This window comes from Cynoglossus semilaevis, chromosome 14 (genome assembly GCF_000523025.1).
Source record: "Cynoglossus semilaevis isolate Cse_v1.0 chromosome 14, Cse_v1.0, whole genome shotgun sequence".
NCBI classification, from domain to species: domain Eukaryota; kingdom Metazoa; phylum Chordata; class Actinopteri; order Pleuronectiformes; family Cynoglossidae; genus Cynoglossus; species Cynoglossus semilaevis.
Window position 1 is genome coordinate 28,235,269 of NC_024320.1, and position 21,241 is coordinate 28,256,509.

The following is a 21,241-nucleotide window of genomic DNA, read 5'->3' on the forward strand; positions in this document are numbered from 1 at the left end:
TATGTTGTTCTTTTTCTCTATGATAACCAACCATGTACTGTACCAGGACTTTGTGCTACATGATAACTTGTGTTTTAAGAAATTATGTGAAATGGATTCTTTTTTTTTTTTGTTTTTTTGTAAATCTGATGTAGACATTAAAAACGAGATAACATTACCTCAACATTTTTACGCATCACGTGAAGCAAAGATTATTTTTGTTGCTTCTTTGATTAACAGTATGTTTGTAACATACAGTTATTCCTAAAAAAAAAAAAAGAGTGAGAGAGACAATTTTTGGTGCCTGCATCCATATGACTTTTTTATTCATTGCTCGGTGTTAATTTTTTTCAATAAATATCTTCAATTCATGTTTGGATGATTAATTTTGAGCAGTTTAGTTCAGTTGAAAGGACTACAACAATATTAAATAAAATTCCAAAAAAGAAACATTTCTGAAAAAACCTACATGAACACAGTAGAAAACCTCTGCCTTGATATTTAAAAATGAAGAGTTTAGTCAATAAGTTCTAAGACAGTTGATATAATGTATTGTTTATAGTTTCAAGAGGTCACTTTTTAAGACCACCAGATGTCTAGAACAGCTTTGACAAGTTTTTGTATTAATGTTTTGTCCCGAACTTTGAACTTTGTTGCATTTTATATGATCATGTTTTTCAAGCCTTGAAATTGTGACCAAACTTGAGCGGTAATCTGTTTGTGACATTGTGTGAAAGACATCCCCCCCAAATTGCGTACAATACAAACAACAAAGATGATGTATATAATGTGGAAAAATTGCCTTGTCATTATAATTAATAAAGATTTTTTTAAATTGCCCAAATCTTTTTGACTTCACCTTTTATATTGTCATGAAAACACTCATTAACTTCACATTTGTTAAACTTGTGTTAGTTAACTTTTATGAAACCAGAGGGAAATATAAGGGGTTATACTTTTGACAAATTTATTTTTTATAACTTGTCCTGGAATAGTTGTGTTGTATTAGTATTATTGTATATATTGTGTTAGATGCTACAAATATGCTGCACAGTGATAAAGTTCAAAGCTTTATCATTGTGCAGCAAATAAGCATTACACTTTAATGCTTAAAGAAACATTTTGTAGGATTTATCAATATCAAGTATGAGAATAAATATATAAGGTCAACCTAAGAATGTATATAATTTGTCTAGATAATGTAAAAACATCTAACTTGTCTTTTCTTGTTTCTGATTCAAATAATACAGGGCTCATTATGGAGTAAATAAATATTTTATACCGAAGCAGAGGGTCAATAAGGCTTTTAGTGTTGCTGTTTAACTGAAATTTTACAGTGTACGTTTAGAAGCATAATTCTGACGTAAACACTCCGAAGTTTAATAAAATACCACGAGATGTCGCTGTTGTGAATCTAAGCTAGAGTTCATTGGTTTAGCAATTTGGACAATAGCTGGCCATTCCTCATGTTTTTTTTGTTTTGTTTTTTGTTTGTTTTGTAGACGATGTGTCGTCCATATGTTATAATTAACGCATCCACTGGAGCAAGTGTTAATTATGCAGCGCCAAACTGCAACACTCCCATCAATCCAACTAACTGCCCACATCCACATTACTGACTGAATCACACTCCCAATATCTGGATAGGAGAAACAGAAAGTCACTGTCACACATTCTCCTCAACTCTAAGCTTTATTCTATTCTACTATGATTTAAAAAAAACATTATTCACAAAAATTACAAGAGTCTGGTGTTGTTTTGAGTGGTCATTACGAACCTCATATTTGGAAATCTCTAAGAAATCCGGGTTAAAGTTAACACAAGTACGTAGCAGTCTCTCTGCGTCTTTTGCGATCCTTACAAATGTGGTTCGTTTTGTCCAATAGCTTTGTCCCAGTGATTGTTTATTTTATGATGCCTTTGGAGTTACAGGAAAATTAAATTTAGTTCAAACTTAATTGTATTACCTGCAATTTACATTAAAATATTCAAATAACGTATATAGCACATTGACGGAAAATAACTATTTGCAATTTATTCTGCACTTTTATATTTTACATTTTTACGATGCTTTGTTTTAAATTTGCAAATTGAAATGTCTGTTTTTGCTAAGCGCTGTGAACGCAGCACCAGTTTTCAACGTGCACACTGGTGACGTTTACCATATCATGATGGCGGTAGCCTGGACTATTTTGAATTCCGCCCCGCTTTTTCAAGTTTACCTTGAGTATTGTCGGTAAAATGTCATAGGCTTTGTTGGGACTATACAAAAGTGAACAGCTATCATGGATTCCGTCGTTGGGGACGACGTGACGCTGCCCGTTGATATCAACGGAAGGTAAAACGCCTAAAAATACTGTTAGCGAGCTAGCTTTAGCCTGTAAGAACATTGTTTTACGTACGTTACTCACGAATGTGAAAATCCTGAGTTGTTACTGCGTTACATGTGTCTAATACGTGGAACCATATCGAAACCTCTTTGAAGTTGTATTCTAAAACACTACGTTATTAAAATATTTTTCTCACAGTCAATTAGTATTACTTAGCTGCATTTAAGTATATGAAAAATTCGAAATTTTTTGCCACTTGAAATTTAAGTCCGAAAAGGTCTATTCTATTGCTTTTCTACTGAATGTTGATAAGAAGGGATATTTTCCATTAAAATATAATTATATACGCGTATATTAATTGTATAATGTATTTTGTGTCTGCAGTCGTGTATTAACATAATAGTAAAAAACAATTATTTAAACAAAAATTTTTGTCGAAAAATAAAAAAGTCTCAGTTTTCTAATGTAGATTATTAATTACATTTGCATAAAAATACAATGTATTCAAAACAAAGTATTAAAGCAAAGTTTTAATAGTAGTAGTCAAAAAAATTGGGCAAAATTCTACTGTGGTTATATCTTAAGTATGGTAATATTAGATGATTGATAATCATACAGAGTGTAATATAAAACGGCTACACAAAGCCTTCCACGCACACTCTCCCTCCTCCTTGTTATTACCGTTATAAACCATATTCAGTTCAATGGGTGTCGCTGTGATATCTCTGCAGTTGGTAGGTTGCCCTAAGGATCTGTCATTCTCATAGTAAAAGAAAGCGGAAATGATCTCAACCTGTTTTTCAGCGTGGTTTAAATTGCAGCAGCAACTTCTGTCTTCTGTCTCTTCTGCACAACTTTATCTGAATCGTTTATCGTGAATTTATCTTGTGTGTTTTGCGTATTTCCATTGTTTACCCAACATGACAGATGGGTGTGATTGTGGTAGGTGAACAAAGCCATATTATTTTTTGCTTTGTAGTTTATTGCTAGATTTCTGGTGTATATTGCTCATTATGTTTCTACTTCTGTACAACTGCTCAATAGCAACTCTGGAGTTTGATTTGTGTTGTCCTCCTTTAGCCTCCCGGCTGAATGTCCTAGCACAGCTGTTTTCTGTGTCATCCAGGTGCTTAGCGTGCTTCAGTAATTCAAGATGTCAGCTGATATGTGTGGTGTGAATTAATTATTTGGTTTTTCTGAAAGTAGATCTATTTATTCTTTAGGTTTGTAAGAAAATTCAGTATTTTTTTTTTCATTCTGATTTGCACTAGTTCTCGTTGTTGTTTTGATTAGTTATCGTAAACGGTGATGTTTTTGGTTAGTTTATGTCATGAGCAACTGAACTTAGTGGGGGAGAAAGAGGAAGTCAGTGTTTACAGCCTGCTTACATTGTTTCCACAGTGCTGCAGGGCTTATGCAGCACATACAACACACAGCCACATGACTTAACACCGTCAGTCCTTAATGAGAATATTAAATTTTTTAGATAAAGTTGTATCACATGTATATATCAAGAGTTTTGTCAAGACTTGATGCAACATAATAATATGTTGCTTGACTTGTGAAACCTCTATGTTGCAATAGTTGTCACCATAATTACAGCAATCCTATTTTTAAACAATTTCAGTTTTGTTGCTTATTTGCCTTCATATTGTCAGAGTAAACAATAGCAGAGAAGCTTGATAAACATTGAATTTAACCACTTTCAGTTGCTATATGAATTTATTTCAGAAGCAGGTTATTCATTATCTTGATTTCTTTATAGCCTCAAACCATTTGAGAGCTGTACATTGTATAAATCTAAAAAAAGATATTCTCAGAATCAGAAGAAAATGTTATTTTAAAATATATTGATATTTATTATCAAAGAGACTGTGAAGTGCACAGACAGCTTTGGATATTTTGTTAATCAGTTTCTATAAATAGGATATCACATATTTACAAAAATGTGGTGATTGATGAGGGACAATTTTAATATATTAACTGAAATAAAAAGAAAAGAGGAAATAGAAAGGTTGTCAATCTCTACAAGGAAACATATGTACACCAGAGAAGCAGCAGCGCCACTGAACTTCCACCAGTTGGGAAGATATGACAGGAAGTTGTTCAATGCAGGGTATCACACTATTAGACACAAAGGGCAGGGTTGAGAAACATGAGTGTAGTGGTTCATGTCTTTGTTTGTGCTTTTTTTTTTTTTCCTGAAGCATAAATGTAGTAAAATTTGCTTATGACACAAATTAATCTCAAGTAAATGAGTGCAAACAATGATAGATTTTTGTTGTGGCACGTTTATTGTTGCTAGGGTTTTTGTTGTGAACCAGATGTGCACTGTTTATGTTTGGTGCATTGTTTTGTGGACGTGACTTACACCACTGTCCCTTCACTGTGCAATGCGTAGCCGATGTGAGCCACAGTAGTCTATTTGTCCACCAATGAAAGCCTTCTCCCTCCACTGGTTTGTCTGTTGTCCTCTCCTCCTGTGTGTGTCAACATGAGAGCTAGGCTGCCACTGGCACATGGTCCCACACTCACTGACACACACAGAAATAAAGCTTGGCCAGAGTGGATGTAAATGAAGTAGAGAGTCATTCTTAGGTTATTTATGGACTGTCCTTGGGGCTCAGTCAGCTCGCCAAATGTGAGTAATTCATAGGAAGCCTCACATTTCTGTTTTTCAAAAATGTTGTCAGTGTACATTTGCGCAGCTGAAATAGATGAGCATCCTTTGCTTTCAAAGAGCTTTTTTTTAAAGTTATTATTCATTTAATATCACTAAACCTGAAATATAATAATTTTAAAAATTGTTTATTTTCAGCTGCAGACTGGCTGACTCCATAAATGCAGGAGACTATTCCACAGACAGCATGACAGGTACAGTAAATTCTCATTTTGTTCTCTTTGTTCTTTTCATTACTCATGTGTTACGCTCCCCAGTGTACTAATTAAATACTGAGCCTTAATTATTGCTGTTATACCTTACATGTGTCTTCAAAGCTATGAGCAGGATTTGGCTGAATGGTCTTATGAGTCACAGTCAAACACATGTTTTGTGCTGAATAGATTTAATACACGGATCAATTAACAAAAACAGATTAATTCATTGATTTTTTTTTGTCCTTAACTTCACATCCCAACATCATCTCAAACATTTGCGAATTAAATTTGTGTTGCACATGCTGATTGTTTGACCCCTGTCAAAATTAGAACACTAGGTGTCCAGTTTTCTTTAAACAGCCCTTTGACCAGTTTCATCTAAGATGACTTATTGTCACAACAGTTGTCAATGCTTGGCAATCTGGCAAGCAGATAAAAAATAAAATTTAGCATATAGGACACCACCATAATATCTAATGATGCATTTTTGCTAAGCAAGTTTGACATGTGTAAAATCTTGTCTTATGCCCCCTCCCATCCTCTGGTACCATTTCTTAGAATAAGATACCTTTTGCAGCAATAATTAATAAAATGCAAAAGCATATATTTAAATGTTGCACATAATTTACAAGAACATCACAGTTGAAACCCAGTGGAGCAGGGTATTGATTAAACCGGTAACACAGTATTATTCAGATGTATGTCAATATTATGATTGGTGCTTTCATAAAATTTGTATTTAACAGAGTGTGAACAGAATATCTATTTGTGTATATATTTTTCAATTTGATCTTCTCAAACCAAAATAAATACAAAAATACTATATATATATTAAAATGCACTGAATCGAAGCAACACCAAGCACAAAAAAGAGTCTAGTGTGAGAGCAATTACGGCTGTTCCTCAGGCTCTCACACTGAGAGTCAGGAGATAGTATTGTGAAACACCTTGTTGACAAGCGTTACATGATCAGCTGTGATGTGCTCCAGGGGCTTTGAACAGAAGCTGCCTCACCCTTCTGCTCTACTTTTACTTTCCCTCTAACATTAACAGACTGGAGCTGCGATTATGAGTTGTTCTTGTTTAGACAGAAAATAGTTTTGGTCAAAGTGGAACTGGAAAAGTGATTAAAACTGGTAATTGAAGAAGCACTGCTGTGTTTCAGCTCCATCCTTCCCTGAAAAGATGTCACCCATCAAAGCTCTCACCATGAAGGACTATGAGAATGTAAGTATTTTGCAACAACTTGAATTTTAGGGTCTAATATCTAAACATTTTTATTTTGAAGCTTATTCCTAGACAAACTGCAGTTACCGTGATGAGCTTTAAAGTTGAGTCAGCTTTACCACAACAAACTAGGATGATAATAATAATTTATTACAACTGATTCTAGCTGACTGATACTAAGCCATGCTAGAGAAACAGAGATAAACTGTAGATCAAGAGGAGACTGTAGTTGTTTATTTGAGTTGGGTGGATGCTTAGAGTTTTGGGCTAGAGCTGCCTGCCTGTCTACATTACTCAAACCTAACGGAGGGTCTAGACTTCCACGTACCACCTCCTTTGACCATCAGACCCAACCCCCATTACCAGATGTGGGCTGTTCTAAGCCTGAAGCACAATGATGCACAGTCTACTCACACGTACACACTAAAGCGCACATACAAGCTCAAAGGCCTCTTTCTATTATAACAGTTACACACGGCTGCTTCTTTCAGCCATGAAAACATTCAATCCAGAGTTTTCCCTAGATCAAGTTCCTAACTAACTGAAATTCCTCTGTTGTTGCTCTTCTGTCTGTGTTTTTTGTATTATTTAATTTGAATTAAAAAATGTTGTGTCATACCCACCTACAGCAAATCACTGCTCTGAAGAAAGAGAACTTCAACCTGAAGCTGCGCATTTATTTCTTGGAGGAGCGTATGCAGCAGAAATGTGATGACTCCACTGAGGACATATTCAAAACGGTGTTGTTTTCATTTTCTCATATCTTTCAATATCCATCTTGTTAAATGATGTATTGTCTAAATGAGATGACAACTTTTACCTGTGGAGATTTGCTCCACAGTTACCTAAGTGTCAAATATCAAAGTGTCTGGTACAGATATCTCTCCATTGAATCTGCTTCATTGTATCAGGTTTACAAGGTTTACACAGATTAAGATTAACAGATGCTGAATGTAAAGTGAATAAATAAATGTTGTCTTTTTATAGAATATAGAACTGAAAGTGGAGCTGGAGTCTATGAAGAGAGAGATGGCAGAAAAACAAGAGCTGCTTGTGTCAGCTTCGTATGTATTGTTGCCCTTTCCCAGTTTGTCCAAGTGCTTAAAAAATAATATATATATTTATATATATGTATATATATATATATTCTTTAAATGTTTTTAGGAAAGCACTGGAGAGCCTGGCTGGTCGAGATTCGGGAGAACCGCGTGTGAGAGAGCAAGCTCAAAGAGAGATTGATGCTGTTCGAGAATCATTCAATAAGAAGATAGCTGACTTAGAACAGGTCAGTCAAAGAGAGTTTGGAGTAGGAGTAGGAGTAACTGTGAAAGAACACAAAACATAACCACCTCTATTTTAGGCCCCACTTGCATTGTAAAGGCTGCAGAAGTGTCATCGTTTTAAATTTGTCTGTGTAGTAACCCCTCATTTCATAATGGCAGCAATTGTTTTTGTAGGATCTCATTGTCTCAATTGCAAGAGTTTGATCTCTATACGATTTAAATGATCTCTTTATCTGATATGTGGTATGTTTGGTACATTGCAAATATTATTATGACAAGGACCAAATGACAGAGAAAATAATAGTGGTGGGCCGAGTATGTTTGGTTACCATGTTAGGTGATAAATGTGTTTTCTTTTTGTACCTCCTTTGTTGTAGCCCAAAAGAAGAGTCTTATTTTTCTCTTAAGAATGACACAGTCAGTTCCTACAACACTTTTTGTACCTCCTTTGTTGTTGAGTCTTATTTTTCTCTCAAGAATGACACAGTCAGTTCCTACAACATTAAATATGTCTACACTGTGTTCATTTACAATAAGTTTATATAAATCTAGTTAAGTTTAACTTTTGGTTTTGCCAGTAAAAAACAATGTGTGTTAAGCATTTGTAACACTACTCAACAGTTGTTTTGTTAGTTGTCTCATTTGAAGTTTTCCATTTGTGGCAGTGTCTGAGAACAGCAGAGGAAGAAGTTGAAAAGATGGCAATAATTGCAGAACAGGAGAAGCGAAAGAATATTGACATGGAGAAACAGCTTCAAGCTCTAAGCACACCCAGCACCTTAGTCCCTGTTTCAGTTCCTAACCAAGCCCACGATCTGCAGCAGGCTTTGCGGGAGAAAGACAGGTAGGAGGACAAAAAAATGAGCATACAAACACATTTTTTATTTTATTTGCTATGAGCTAATTGTGTATTTTCATTGCAACACCAGTATTATCCAGCAGCTTACAATTACGGTAAAAAATCAAGAGGATTTGATCCAACAGAAGAAAAATGCAGACCAACAGACTGTTGGACCACCAGCTGACTGTGTTAAACAGTTATCTGATCTCATAGCCACGAAGGATCAGGAGTTGGAGGTATGATTTTTCAACGTTATAAAAAATGGCATGCTTTTTGCAGCTTTGTTACTTAGTAATAATTAAAAACATGACATCACTACTCAACAATTTACTAGTGGCTGATATTATATATTTTATTTTAGGCATTGAAGAATGAGCTACAGGTTGTAAAAGAAAAGGTGACACCTGACACCCAGGTTAGTATTGTTTGGATATTTTCTGTTGATACTGATTTCTCTTCAATTTGATTTACTACTACCCACAGTCACTGAGTTTTGTTTGTCCTCTCAGACCCAGGTACTTTATACTATACTGGTGTTTTGATGTAGATGTGACCACACATTTAAAGAACATATCTACTACTACTGCGTTGACTGTATGTAGTGCCACTACTGCTTGATTGAGTTGATTGACAGAATAGAGAGCTGTTACTGTGTATAGTATCCCTGGTTCTTTCTTAAGCCATTGAGTTTGGACTTCAGTTACAGTGTTAAGACTGGATTACCATGCTGTTTGGAAACATTTCCTTCTGAGGTGTAATTATAGCTACATCTTTATTAGGAAAAATCTTTTTGATCTTTTTGTAAATATTTATATCCAAGTTCATTTCAATTTCCATGATGTATCTTAAACAGTTTGGACCGAAAAATACATCTATTAAGAAGTAAGTTCAGAGAAGTGATTGAATTTGTAGTATGGTGGCCTGCATGGTGTTGATTAACATGGATAATAAAAATAAATGTTATGGATATTCCCAGACACTGCGCATAACACAGATCACTGCAGCTGTCCAGGATGATTTGACTCCAGTTGAGTATGTGGGATTGAGTGTGGAGTGGAATAGAGGGTGGCAGCAGGGATTATTGAAGGCTTAGAGCTTATAGTGCACTCTGTACTTTGTACTTTGTGCCTCTTTGTCAGCTGCAGTGATAGAAAAAGGATAAATGCCTTTTCATGGATTATAATTTGACAACTATCAGTCCAATGTGCAGTGTATAGGTCAGGAAGAAGCTTTGACTTGTTTTGGCTACGATCCTTGTTTTGAAATTACATGGAACCATGAGTGACCGGTGTCGTGTATGTGGTGTTCTTCTAACTGGCTGCCAGTGTCGCTGGATCTTTAGTTCATCAGCACAGCTGAGGCTACAAGCCATCTTGTCCCATGTACTGGGGTTTGAGGTTACTCGAGATGGTGGTGGTGAGTTTCTCTGTGGGAAATGTGCTTTCCGGTTGGAAGAGGTTGTGAAGTGGGATGCTGATATTATTCAGCTGCAAAATGAGCACATTTGTTGGATACAGAAACTGCGGGCAGAGAAGGAACACCTGACTCAGAGTATTGTTTACATCTACAACAAGAACAACCTAAAGTTGAACAGGACTAACAAGGAGCGTGTTTGCAGCAAGACCCAACAGAGGTCCCACATGGTGGTGAGACCTAAGGAACTGCATTCTGTACAGTTGAAGAGTTGGCGTGGCCCATTGAAGAATTACATAGTGAAGGGTTGGCGTGGCCCATTGAAGAATTACATGAGAAGGTGTGTAAGTTCAGACAGTATTGTAAGAAGGCCAACATTTGGAGGCACAAGCAGACATGAATCAGCGGCTGGGCATGATGACTCTTCGAGGCAGCTTTCAAAGAGCTCTTACTTTGACCTTGTCCAACATAAAAATGTACTTCCAAGACCTGGAATTGGAACTTCTTTTGTAAGAACTATGGTCTCAACGGATCAAGGCAGCTTTCAAAGAGCTCTGGAAGACCTGGAATTGGAACTTCTTTTGTAAAGTCAATTAACCAGAGCATTTCCTCAAAAACTCCTTTAGAGCCAAACATCAACGTTAAAGGCACACAGTCCAAGGTGTTTACTGCCAGACATCGTAGAACCATTCAAGCCAAAGCACTGCTCCACAGCTCTGAGGGTCAGCCATCTGTGATTTCTGAACTGATCCAGCTTTTACGCTGCATCTCCAAGCGGCGGGTGTCAGTACCAGCAGGGAGCCATATCCCTGTCCTAAAGCAGTTGGGTGCTGATTGCATAAAATCTGAAGTCAGGTGCAAACCCAAAGAGGCAGAATGGAAGTCTCTGCATGGCCTTGCAGAACAGTTTGATGATGAATACCCTTCTGTTAGAGTGGAGGTAGTTTAAGTATTTCCAAGTTAGCCAACAACTTAAGCTAAAGCAAAACAGCTTTGTGTATAATAACGCATGTTAGCATTTATTGAACATTTTACCTTTGTTTGTGCATTTATTGAAAAGGGTGAAGTAAGCCGGCTAGAGAAGATCAATCAGTACTTACACGAAGAACTCTCACAGGCGAAGAGCACCAACCAGAACCTGACAAAAACACTGGAGGACAATCAGAATCAGAACTCGGTGCATAAGAAACACTAAATAAACAATTCATACCTAAAATATTTATTAACTGTTTTAATAACATCCTGATCACATAACATTTTGATGTCAACAGTCACTGACGGAGAAGTTGGAGGTGGCAGAGAATGAACTGAATACGGAGAAAAGAAATGCTCTGAAGCGAGACAAAGCAATTCAGGGGCTCAGTCAGGTTCTCAAAGAAAAGGAAAAGGAGGTGAGTGCATTTTTGTTTTTATATTTTCCAAGTACTTGTCACGTAACATAGACAAAGTAAGATGTTTGCTTTACTGTGTTGTTCACAGATTACAGAGCTGTGTCATGAGATTGATGACCGGGATGATGCCTTAGCCAAGGCAAGGGAGGCAGCACATAAAGCCCAACTGCAGAAATACCAGGTAAACATTGTATTCTGTTATAAAGCAATCAAGAAAGAAAAAATAAAAGTAATAATATTGTGGATGTTCAAACTGATCTGTTCACTGGAATGATGAGTATTTATTTTCTAGGGAGCAGAGGAACATCAAAACCTATTAATAGAAAAGCAGTCAGAGCTGGCCCAACTGCAGGGTGAACATCATGCCAAGGTGCTTGAAGCCCAAAAGCTCCAGCGAGCTCTGGATAGAAAGGAGCAAGAGCTGGTTGACCTGCAGCAAGGAAAGGACCAACTGGAAGCTGAACTGGAGGACCTGCAGCAACAGAAAAAGAAAGGAGACAAAACAGTAAATGTAAGTCATCAGAATCACAACAGTCAAATATCTCCTCCACCTTCATCTCCTCACAAAAACATTTTTGTGTAATATTGTAATTACTTGCAGGATCTAAATAATCAGCTGAGGAAAGTCAGCGATGAGATCAGGGAGAGGGAGAGTGCTCTGGAGCAGCAGTATGAGGAGCTTCTGGATCAAACCAAAAGAAAATTGCAGGCCCATGAGGTCACCATCCAGCGACTCACATCCACTCTGGCTGACAAAGAGCAGCAGCTACAGGCAATGATGAAGCTAAAATTGTTTACTTTAAAAAAACAAAAAACATTTGTTGTTAAGGTTTGGTCACATAGGTAGAGGCATAATGGTTTTGTTATAATTTTAACATATTCGTTTTAACCATTTCAACTTGTTTTGTTCATCAGGAGTACATAAATATGTTAGGAGACTTTGAACAAAACAAGAGCCCCGGAGGAAATGACAATCTGCTCTCAAAGCTGAGGCAAAGGCTTAAAGAAAAGGAAAAGGCTTTGGAGGTAAATCATTCTTAAGATAATTAAGTTATCTGGTCATTATTAAAAAAAAATTCTGACAATCTTGTGTCTGTTTTCTGACAGCAAGCACTTGATGAGAAGTTTGCTGCAATCGAGGAGAAAGATAATGAGATTCACCAGCTACAGCTGTCTCTAAGAGAGAAGGAAAGGGACCTGGAAAGGCTAAATAACCTGCTCTCTCACAACGAGGAAACAGTCAGTGTGAGTTTTTTCCTGAAGGCTGATGAAACATACAAAAACAGAGGCCCTAAATCTGAAATTTGTAGTTGGGGGTCAAATTGTTTAAATCAGTGAAGGTTAATCTGTGTTAGAATTTCATTTTTATGTAATTTCTTTTCTTTTTGTCTAGGCTTTTGACACTTTGATTAAAGAGAAGGACGTGGAGCTTCAGCATCTTGCAAACACAATAAAAAACATGCAAAGGGCTAAGCAAGATGTAGAGGATAATCTGAACAGGTCACTGAGGGAAAAGGACTCCATTATCAACCAGCTACAGCTCCATCTGGAGGGCAAGACAAAAGACATGGAGGTCAGTGAAGATCAATGTTTATACTATTTGAATATGATAAATTTACATTGTAGTAGAGGTTCTCAGATTTGACCTTTTCTCTAGATATTCCTATATAATACAACTATTTTCCATTGTTGTGTGCAGGACTTGGCCAAATCTGTGTTGAACCAGTCACAAAGTCATGCACATGACCTTGCTGAACAAATGGGCCACAGGTTAAAGGTCACAGAGGCCATGTTGGCTGAAGCTGTAAAAACCAGGGAGACTCTGGTTGCTGATAATCAAAGTGCAGTTGAAGGATTGTTGGCTACAATAAGCAGCAAGGACCAACTCATTAAGGTCAGCGTTTTTATTATTTGAATGTTTTGGTGTTTTCAAATGAGTGTTTCACATGATGCTGAATTTATACCTACATGTTCATTGTTTGAAATAAAAAATATAGTGTTGTTCTTATCAATATCTACATGTTCATTGTTTGAAATATAAAATATAGAAAAAATATAGTGTTGTTCTTATCAATATGAAACAACTTCAAACATTTTGATAGCTTCAACATGAGCTACTTTCAAAATGCCAGATCAGGATAAGTATTGGGCTTTTGGTTTTGTATTTTTTTCCATTGTTTTATGAATTATCTTGTATCTCTTCACTAACTGTATTTACCCAGCCTCTGTGTGTCTCTACTTGCTCAGGAGTCTGCTGAGCACTACAACCGAATGTTGTTTGAGCGTACACAAGAGATTCAGGGGCTGAAGAAGCAGCTGTCTGACAGGCAACAGGAGCTTGAAACTGCTGAGAAGCATAGCTCCATGAAAGCCCAGGAGGGTTGTTTAGAGACTGCTAATCTCCGAGCCTTGCTTGCTGAAAAAGACAGCCTCATCAATGTAAGCACCTCTGGGATCCAATAGCTGTAAACTTAGCTGTAAAATTTTCTTGACTCAAAAGGCTAACAAGGAGAGCAAATCAGAAACTCCCTGGGAATTAATAAGTAATCTTATCTCTATCGTGTAGTTTTAGCCACATATTTGCTTGTGAAATTGGCTAACTCTTTTCTTTGTAATTTTGTAGAAACTTCTGCAGTGTGGTCAGGAGAGGGAAGAGTTCCTGGTAGAGATAAGGCAAAAGAAAGAGTCTGATCGTGTGCTGGAGCTCAGACAAACTATTCAAATCATGCAGGAGAAGTTGAATGAGAGTGAAGGTAATGCCTGGAAAATCACTAGATATTCATTACATGGAGTCCATTTTTGTTTTACATTTGTTTATTTTCTGTGGTTACTCAAGCTGAGCTGTCTGCGAGGAACAGTGAAGATCTAGAAAATGTCCCCAAGTCAAAGAAAACTGTTGTCGTCCTGAAGAAGGAGCTAGCACAGAAAACTGAGGCACTGAATAAAGCCCTAAAGAGGGAAAATGAACTGAAGGTCTCTTTGTACTAAATTCTTCAGTCATTTAATAACGTCAGTCATATCATTGTCAACATTTCCAACCCATGTCTATTTCTTCTTACATTTTCATCTAGATGTCATTGGCAGAGCTGCAGTCATTGCTGTTTGAGCTTGAGGGTCGCAGTGAAGGTCAGGCTGCTAATATTGAGTCTCTTACGTCAACACTGAAAACCAAAGATGAGATCATCAGTGTAAGAACCTCACATCCACAGATGAACAATGCAGTTTTTACACTATAATAACATGACCACTGATCCAATATCGTATGTTTTGGTTTTGCTTGGCACAGACTCTACATCAACGGTATAATAACATGATAATAACATTTGCTTGGCACAGACTCTACATCAACGCCTTGGACAAAGAGGCGAAACTCATCCAGATATCTGTACGCAGGATCAGAACATCAGCTCTGAAATAGAAAGGTCATTCCCTGGACTTCCTCAAAGAGAGCGGACCATGATTGGTGGAGACTGCCAGCAAGAAGTAATCTAAAAGCTTTACGTACCTTATAAAATGTGTCTGAAGTAAGTCTTGGAAATTAAGACATTAAGCTCATTGCACTCTTGTCTTCTGTCTAACCTAAGGCTGTGCCCAACCTTGTTGCCCTGCACCAGGAGCATGAGGCTCTGAACAAGGCTCTAAGAGCAGAACAACAACTATATTCCAGCCTGGTCAGGACTGTCAAAGAGAAGGACAGGTACAGAGTATTATTAATACAATGACGTTTAGGTCAGGTATGTACATTTTAAAGATGTGTTGACATAACTTGCATTATATGTGTGTTTTAGTGCCCAGCGTCTCCATGCTTTGCAGCTGGAGCTGACAGCGGTGCAGCTCCTCAGGCAGCAGCTGGAGGAGGGCATCAAAACTAATGAGGACCTAAGGGAAGATCTGGAGAGAGAGACACAAAGAGCCAAGCTAAGAGAAGGTGCATTTCACTATTAAAAGATTATTTATGATGTTCTGGAATGTATATATAAACACACATATGAACATCATAAATAATCCTTAAAAATCTGTCATCATTTTTCATTATACTGTCTTCTCTGCTGCTTTATTCATTGTAACCCTGTCTTTTTTACTCGTCCTTTCTCTCTCTGTTTACCTAATGTACATCTTCATCTTTTCATCTGCATGTTTTCTTTTTGTCTGTCCTTTATATAAAGAGTAAATAAAGGCTGCTGCCAGGTTTCTGTTTTTTTTCCTTTCTTTTAGCATAATTAGGTGCTTGGTCCTCAAAGAATATCTTTTAACTGCATAAGCTTACTAACTACCTCTTCTTGTTTACACTTTAGTGCCTCCAACCATTTATGGGTTGGGTGAATTTATTTCATTAAGTGTAATTGCATTAAAGATCTAAAGCAAACATGAATTACCCTACAAGTATAACAAGTAATGTATTTTCCTAAACACATTAAAAATTATGACTATCCCTAATTAGGCATTTAAGCCAATATACATTTGAGTATGTGTTTATATGCATGAGTTTATGCCTGAGTGAGCAAGTGCATGCCCATGTTGTTTCTGTTTAAATGAGGCCATGTTTATAAATAGGTCAGCTGTAAGTAAGAGTCCTGAAGCTTCCTGAAGTTTCCTTATGACTTGCTTTTGTTATGTGTGGGTATGACCTCGGACTAAGTTTCCTTATGACTTGCTTTTGTTATATAATCCTTTTTTTCCGTTGGTTTTTTTTGTTTTGTTTTGTGATTCTATATAATTATTTATAACCCATATTTTATAGTAGAAATTGATGTATATTTAATATTTACTAAAATTTACAGTTTTTCATATATGTAGACAAACTGTATGTTTATGATTTTTCTTTTTGATTTCCCAAAATTAGACAGAGCAACAGGTCATATGGACTATCATCCAACAATTCACCTTTTTACTATTGCCTTGTCCTTACTGGAAAATATTTATTATGAAATAGGTTTTAAAGCATTTTGATTTACCAACAGAATACATGTTCTGTAACATTTTGTTGTAACCTTTTGTCTATGTTTCTTTTCAGGAACGGGTGTCATTGATCCAAAAGAATTGGAAAGCATGAGACATCAACTGGAAGATGCGCAGCGTTGGAATGCCTCTCTTCAAGCTCGCTTAGGAGCAATCCAAAACCGCGGAGGAGGAGTTGGTGGTGCCAATGATGTTGGTAAGATTTTGAGAATGATGTAGATATTTTCAGAAACTGTATTATGTCTGCATAATGCTAAATTATATATTATGTTAGAATATGTGTCATTTACTATGTAGTATTATATATCATACTCCATTTTTTAAATTTATTTTGTTGTTAATTTTCAAAATAAACTGAACTGAATATAACAATTCAATAATTGCAGATAATTTGGTAGTAGTAGAATTCTTTTCACATTTAAATTTTTTTTTTTTTTTAATTCAGGTGACACATTGAGCTTTATTGGAGATCAGACTTCCTACATGAGCATTTGTGTAGGGGAGGGGCAGGATGACAGTTTGTATCTTCTCTCTCCACAAGAGCTCAGGCAGAAGGTAAAATTTAAACCTAATATTAAACATTTCTTCCTTGGTGTTGTCATTGTGGTTAAGCCTCACACTGTCTGCCACTCAGTTACCTGCAGAGCTTTGGCAAGTGGATACCCTTCCAATTCAGTGCATATTTATTGAAGCCTAAACTAAACAAGTATTGGCGTAGTACTCAGTATTGATAAATGAAAGTATACATCTTTCTATAAAAATATCTTTCTATTGGTTTGTAAAATTAGCATCAGGACCACCCTAAATTGTCAGACCTTTATTTTGCCAAAACAAATTTGTCATCCTTTGTTTAAGGTACTCGACCTGCAAGAAATCGTGACTAACCTCGAAAACCAACTGTCATTGTTGATGAAGTCAGAGCTCGACACTTCTACAAAAGGAGACAAAAACAAATCCAGTCCCAAGAAACAGGTTAGATGATACTTGACACAAATGCAAATGGAAGTAATACAACTTTTTCAAAATTTTCAAAATCAAACAAACAGTGATGCCATTGGTATAGCATGTCTTCTTGATATTTAACATTTAATGAATCATCTTGAGTCATTGTCAAACATTCACCTTAAATAGCTCCTTTCTAACCTCAGAATCCTATCCTGGCCTTTTTTCTGTTTGTTTGTAGTATGTCTCTGTACTAGGGATGTAAAGATGCATTGTAAATTGGTTAAAAATTGATACAAATGCATGACAATTGATTGATTGAATTAAAAAATGAATTGTAGAGAGTAGGCTGCATTATCTCAAAACGTAACTGGTCATACCTTGAGAGTAAACACTCTAATAGGGGGTGCTATGCATCTGCAATTATTGGTTGTGATCCACTATTAAACCAAGACACCAGGTCCAAACGTAGTCTGAGTGACATTCAGATATTGAAACAAAACGTGTCTTCCACAGACACATTTAAACCAAGACACCAGGTCCAAACGCAGCCTGAGTGACATTCAGCTATAGAAACAAAACGTGTCTTCCACAGACACAGACAGTGTTTTACAGTGTATCTGTAAAGAAAGGAACTTTTTTTTACTTTTTCTTTACAGTGTATCTGTAAAGAAAGGAACTCTTTCCGGTTAATACTTTTTAAATTATTTTCTAAGCGAGGTAAATAAGACCGGACTAGTTTTTGGTGTGGAGTGCAGTGTTTCTGTAAACAAATGTGCATTGAAATGCATTTTTTTTTGGATTCTGTTATTTAAGATTACAATGTCAGTTTATGAGCTACACAAGACCATCTCAGTTGGCAATGGTATTTTGCATTGTTCTTGCAAATCAAGGATCATTGTATATGATCATAATTTGTCTGGAGCTCATTTTGTCTTAAAGAAATCTTTTTAAAAATTCTATCATGAACCAATAATTGTGAATAATTTTATATTGTGAGTTGAGTGTATTGTTACATCCCTACTCTGTACTTTGTGAAACTTTTTCTGTACATGTGTTATTCCTCTAACAAGTGAGTCTCGTCGTTTCAACTATAAATTACCCTTTTTTTCCTTTTCCATCACTTTTCCTAACTAGTACATTTTCTTATCTCTGTGTCCCATGAAACGGTCTCTCTCTGCCATGCCACATTAGACATGCCATACCATTATCCTGTTGCTGTGCAGTGTTTTCTGGATTTTTTTCACTCATTAAGCTTTTTTCTTTACCAAGTCATGTGTGTCATACTCGCCTCCCATTCCATTACTCTAGCAGTTAGAAAAGGCCCAGAGAGCCACATCACCTGTGCCACACAGTGACAGGAAGCCTCGCCATGGTATGGACAAGGAGAGCCAGACGGATATTATATTTGGACAGGTATGGAAAATAATCCAAAATATTGTTGTTTTTTTTTCTGCTGGATTTTTTTTCTTACATTCTTACCGTCTTTTGTTCCGCTGGATTTTTTTTCTTACATTCTTACCTTATAGTTTCTTAACTGATATTTTCAGTTGGTGTCTGGAAAGCAGTCAGATAATGAGAGTATGGACAGTGGACTTGGTCATAGTAGAGAACATGTTCTGTCTGCCAATAACACATTGGATACTGTAGCAAGAGAACAGAAGAACAGAGGCATGTCGCAAAGCAGAACATTACTGTTTGATTGTGAGGCTACATCAGTTTCACACCATAGGTAAGTTTGTTTTCCTGTAGATCTTCTTAATGTTCCATTGCTGGGGACAGATAAACATTCATACATCTGTTGCAGAGAGAAGATACTTGGTCTTGAATCAGGAAATGCAGCGCCACAAGGATTCTTGAAAGAATACAAGTCTGAAGAAAGTAAAGACATTGAGAGCCCAGATGGATCAAGGAAACACAGTGATGGACAGGTGGAGATACCACAGAACATGCTAACACTGCAGACGAAGATGTCAGATGAAAGAGGAATGGAAAAACCGACCGAAGATATGTCAAGTGTGGTGAACCCTGTCAGAACACTAAGCTCTGTGAGGCGCATGTTGAGCCCACAAACAAAAGGCCTAAACCAGAGCAAGAATGGAAAACAGGATGCTGCAAAACATGGGGTAATGTTTGCACTTCTCCTACAGCTTAAAATATTGATTGTTATTTGCAGTTATTGCCCTTCACGTTTAAATGGCTGATTTTCTGTTTTTCAGGTTGGTGTTAAATCTCGTCTTCCTGTTCCTGTGAGAGTAAGAGTTGAAGCTTCAAGCAGCACACAGCCCGTGAACTTTGAACCCCTGAGAACTGATGAAGCTCAACAGCTTCATTTAGATGAGGCTTGGGGTTCTGACCAGCAATTGCAGAAAGACTCTGACTTGACAAATTTACTCGAGCAAATTACACCATTGGACAATGCATCTGAATTGCAACACAATGAGGTCGACTCTCCTCTTCCTAATCAAGTGGAGCTCCTTCACCAGGAGTGCCAGGAAAAAGACAGCCTCATCCACAAGCTTAATGAGCAGCTCTCTGATTTGGAAAAGCTCCACTCTCATCTACAGGACAAGGAACAGCAATATGTAGAGGCTTTACAAGCTGCTGAATCCACTATTGCTTATCTCACTGCCTGTAGTCTGGACAATCAGGTGGCATCACACATTAGTGCAGGAGCAGGACCTGCATCCATTGGTTCAGGTGCCGTTCTCCACAGTAACTGCGTAGATGTGCAGAAAGCTGAACAGGACAAGGAGCAACTCAACAACCAGCTTATAGAACTTCTGAGTGAGGTGGAGAAAACAATCACCTTTCCTGACAACCAAGAAAATAACCCAGAAGTCAGTTATCTTTGCCTCAAAATTAGGGACATCTTAAACCAAGCAAATTCACTTTTAATAACAGAAAGTACAGCAGATGTTGAAAATATGGATTGTGGTTTGGACGACTTGCAACAACGTGTAGAATATTTGCAAGAAGCACTTAAGAAGCAGAACATGATTAATGCAGAGTTAAAGGAAAGACTGAGAGTTAAAGATGCTACTGAACAGCAGGGCCATAACAATGATAGTGTTGGTTGTGAAGTCAATAATTTAGAGCAGATGGCAGAAGAACAGGAGTCAGATAATCACCATGACAGCACCGGGAGTTCTTGTAATAGCAATATAAATCAGGATATGACAAAAGTTCTGATGAACTGCTTTAGTGCAACAGCATCTGCTATTGCTTCCCTAACAGAACACTGTACAAATTCTAAAACATCAGCTCCTGTCAAGTCATCTTTTGTCAAGACTGACCTGCAGAAGAGTTTAGACCATCTCCAAGAAGCCCTGCAAGAGAAAGAAATACTAAAAAAATCCACCTTTTCAATCCCAGATCCCGGCTTCAATTATTTCTCTGCTTTGTATGAAACAAAGGCAGACCATTGCAGAGACCCCCATCAAAATATATGTATCCTCTTTGAGGTCTTCACTGACCTTTCCCATAGAATAGCTGAATTACAGACCAACCTAAGAGTTGAAAGGGGTTGCAGAGAAGAGAGTGAAACCCGCAGGACGGTGCAGGATGGCAAAGGGTTACCACCAGATGTACAACTTCAGCTGGAGACCCTTCACAAGGCTCTGAGGGAAAAGAAGAAAGCCTGCAAAAACCTAGAGGAGAAGCTAGCCACTGCTCTTACCTCCCCAGAAACTGCTAGTAGAGGTAATCCTACACATCAAGATGTACTTCCTACAAACATTTTAAATGTTTTTTTACTATGTATAAAGACAGAGTTTTCTGGAAACACCAAAAAGAAAATGGATATTGATCTGTGCCTTTAAATAATCAGTCCTAACTCAAAATATATATTGCCTCCAATATCAGCTCCAGAGTACGATGACAAATGCGTGCAGGTGGATTTTCAAGACCTGGGTTACGAAACCAGTGGCAAGAGTGAGAACGATAGAGAAGAGAGCAGTAGCACAGGTAGAGGTGTCCAGAGAGACTCTTCACGTCTGT

General features: G+C 37.2%; 1 protein-coding gene across 6 annotated transcripts in view; it reads left to right on the plus strand.

Moving 5' to 3' along the window:
• Positions 1-2,113: 2,113 nt before the first annotated feature.
• cdk5rap2 (CDK5 regulatory subunit associated protein 2) overlaps positions 2,114-21,241 on the plus strand; it is a 28,655-nt gene continuing 9,527 nt past the window's right edge. For 2 of the 6 annotated variants that reach the window (XM_017038547.2, XM_008326305.3), the window contains exons 1-33: positions 2,115-2,317; positions 5,128-5,183; positions 6,352-6,413; positions 7,043-7,153; positions 7,401-7,477; positions 7,578-7,698; positions 8,362-8,540; positions 8,626-8,773; positions 8,899-8,952; positions 11,011-11,127; positions 11,222-11,341; positions 11,430-11,522; positions 11,634-11,852; positions 11,943-12,113; positions 12,257-12,367; positions 12,449-12,586; positions 12,735-12,914; positions 13,041-13,235; positions 13,589-13,780; positions 13,965-14,094; positions 14,178-14,314; positions 14,413-14,529; positions 14,678-14,824; positions 14,926-15,038; positions 15,130-15,269; positions 16,356-16,496; positions 16,746-16,855; positions 17,156-17,272; positions 18,554-18,658; positions 18,793-18,974; positions 19,050-19,368; positions 19,462-20,944; positions 21,107-21,208. In XM_017038547.2, the coding sequence (XP_016894036.1) occupies positions 2,265-2,317; positions 5,128-5,183; positions 6,352-6,413; positions 7,043-7,153; positions 7,401-7,477; positions 7,578-7,698; positions 8,362-8,540; positions 8,626-8,773; positions 8,899-8,952; positions 11,011-11,127; positions 11,222-11,341; positions 11,430-11,522; positions 11,634-11,852; positions 11,943-12,113; positions 12,257-12,367; positions 12,449-12,586; positions 12,735-12,914; positions 13,041-13,235; positions 13,589-13,780; positions 13,965-14,094; positions 14,178-14,314; positions 14,413-14,529; positions 14,678-14,824; positions 14,926-15,038; positions 15,130-15,269; positions 16,356-16,496; positions 16,746-16,855; positions 17,156-17,272; positions 18,554-18,658; positions 18,793-18,974; positions 19,050-19,368; positions 19,462-20,944; positions 21,107-21,208 (5,740 nt within the window). In that variant the 5' untranslated portion in view covers positions 2,115-2,264. Of the gene's footprint in view, positions 2,318-3,095; positions 3,252-5,127; positions 5,184-6,351; positions 6,414-7,042; positions 7,154-7,400; positions 7,478-7,577; positions 7,699-8,361; positions 8,541-8,625; positions 8,774-8,898; positions 8,953-11,010; positions 11,128-11,221; positions 11,342-11,429; positions 11,523-11,633; positions 11,853-11,942; positions 12,114-12,256; positions 12,368-12,448; positions 12,587-12,734; positions 12,915-13,040; positions 13,236-13,588; positions 13,781-13,964; positions 14,095-14,177; positions 14,315-14,412; positions 14,530-14,677; positions 14,825-14,925; positions 15,039-15,129; positions 15,270-16,355; positions 16,497-16,745; positions 16,856-17,155; positions 17,273-18,553; positions 18,659-18,792; positions 18,975-19,049; positions 19,369-19,461; positions 20,945-21,106; positions 21,209-21,241 lie in introns of those variants that run through there. The other 4 variants (XM_017038549.2, XM_017038548.2, XM_017038552.2 and 1 more) reach the window with 4 other exon arrangements.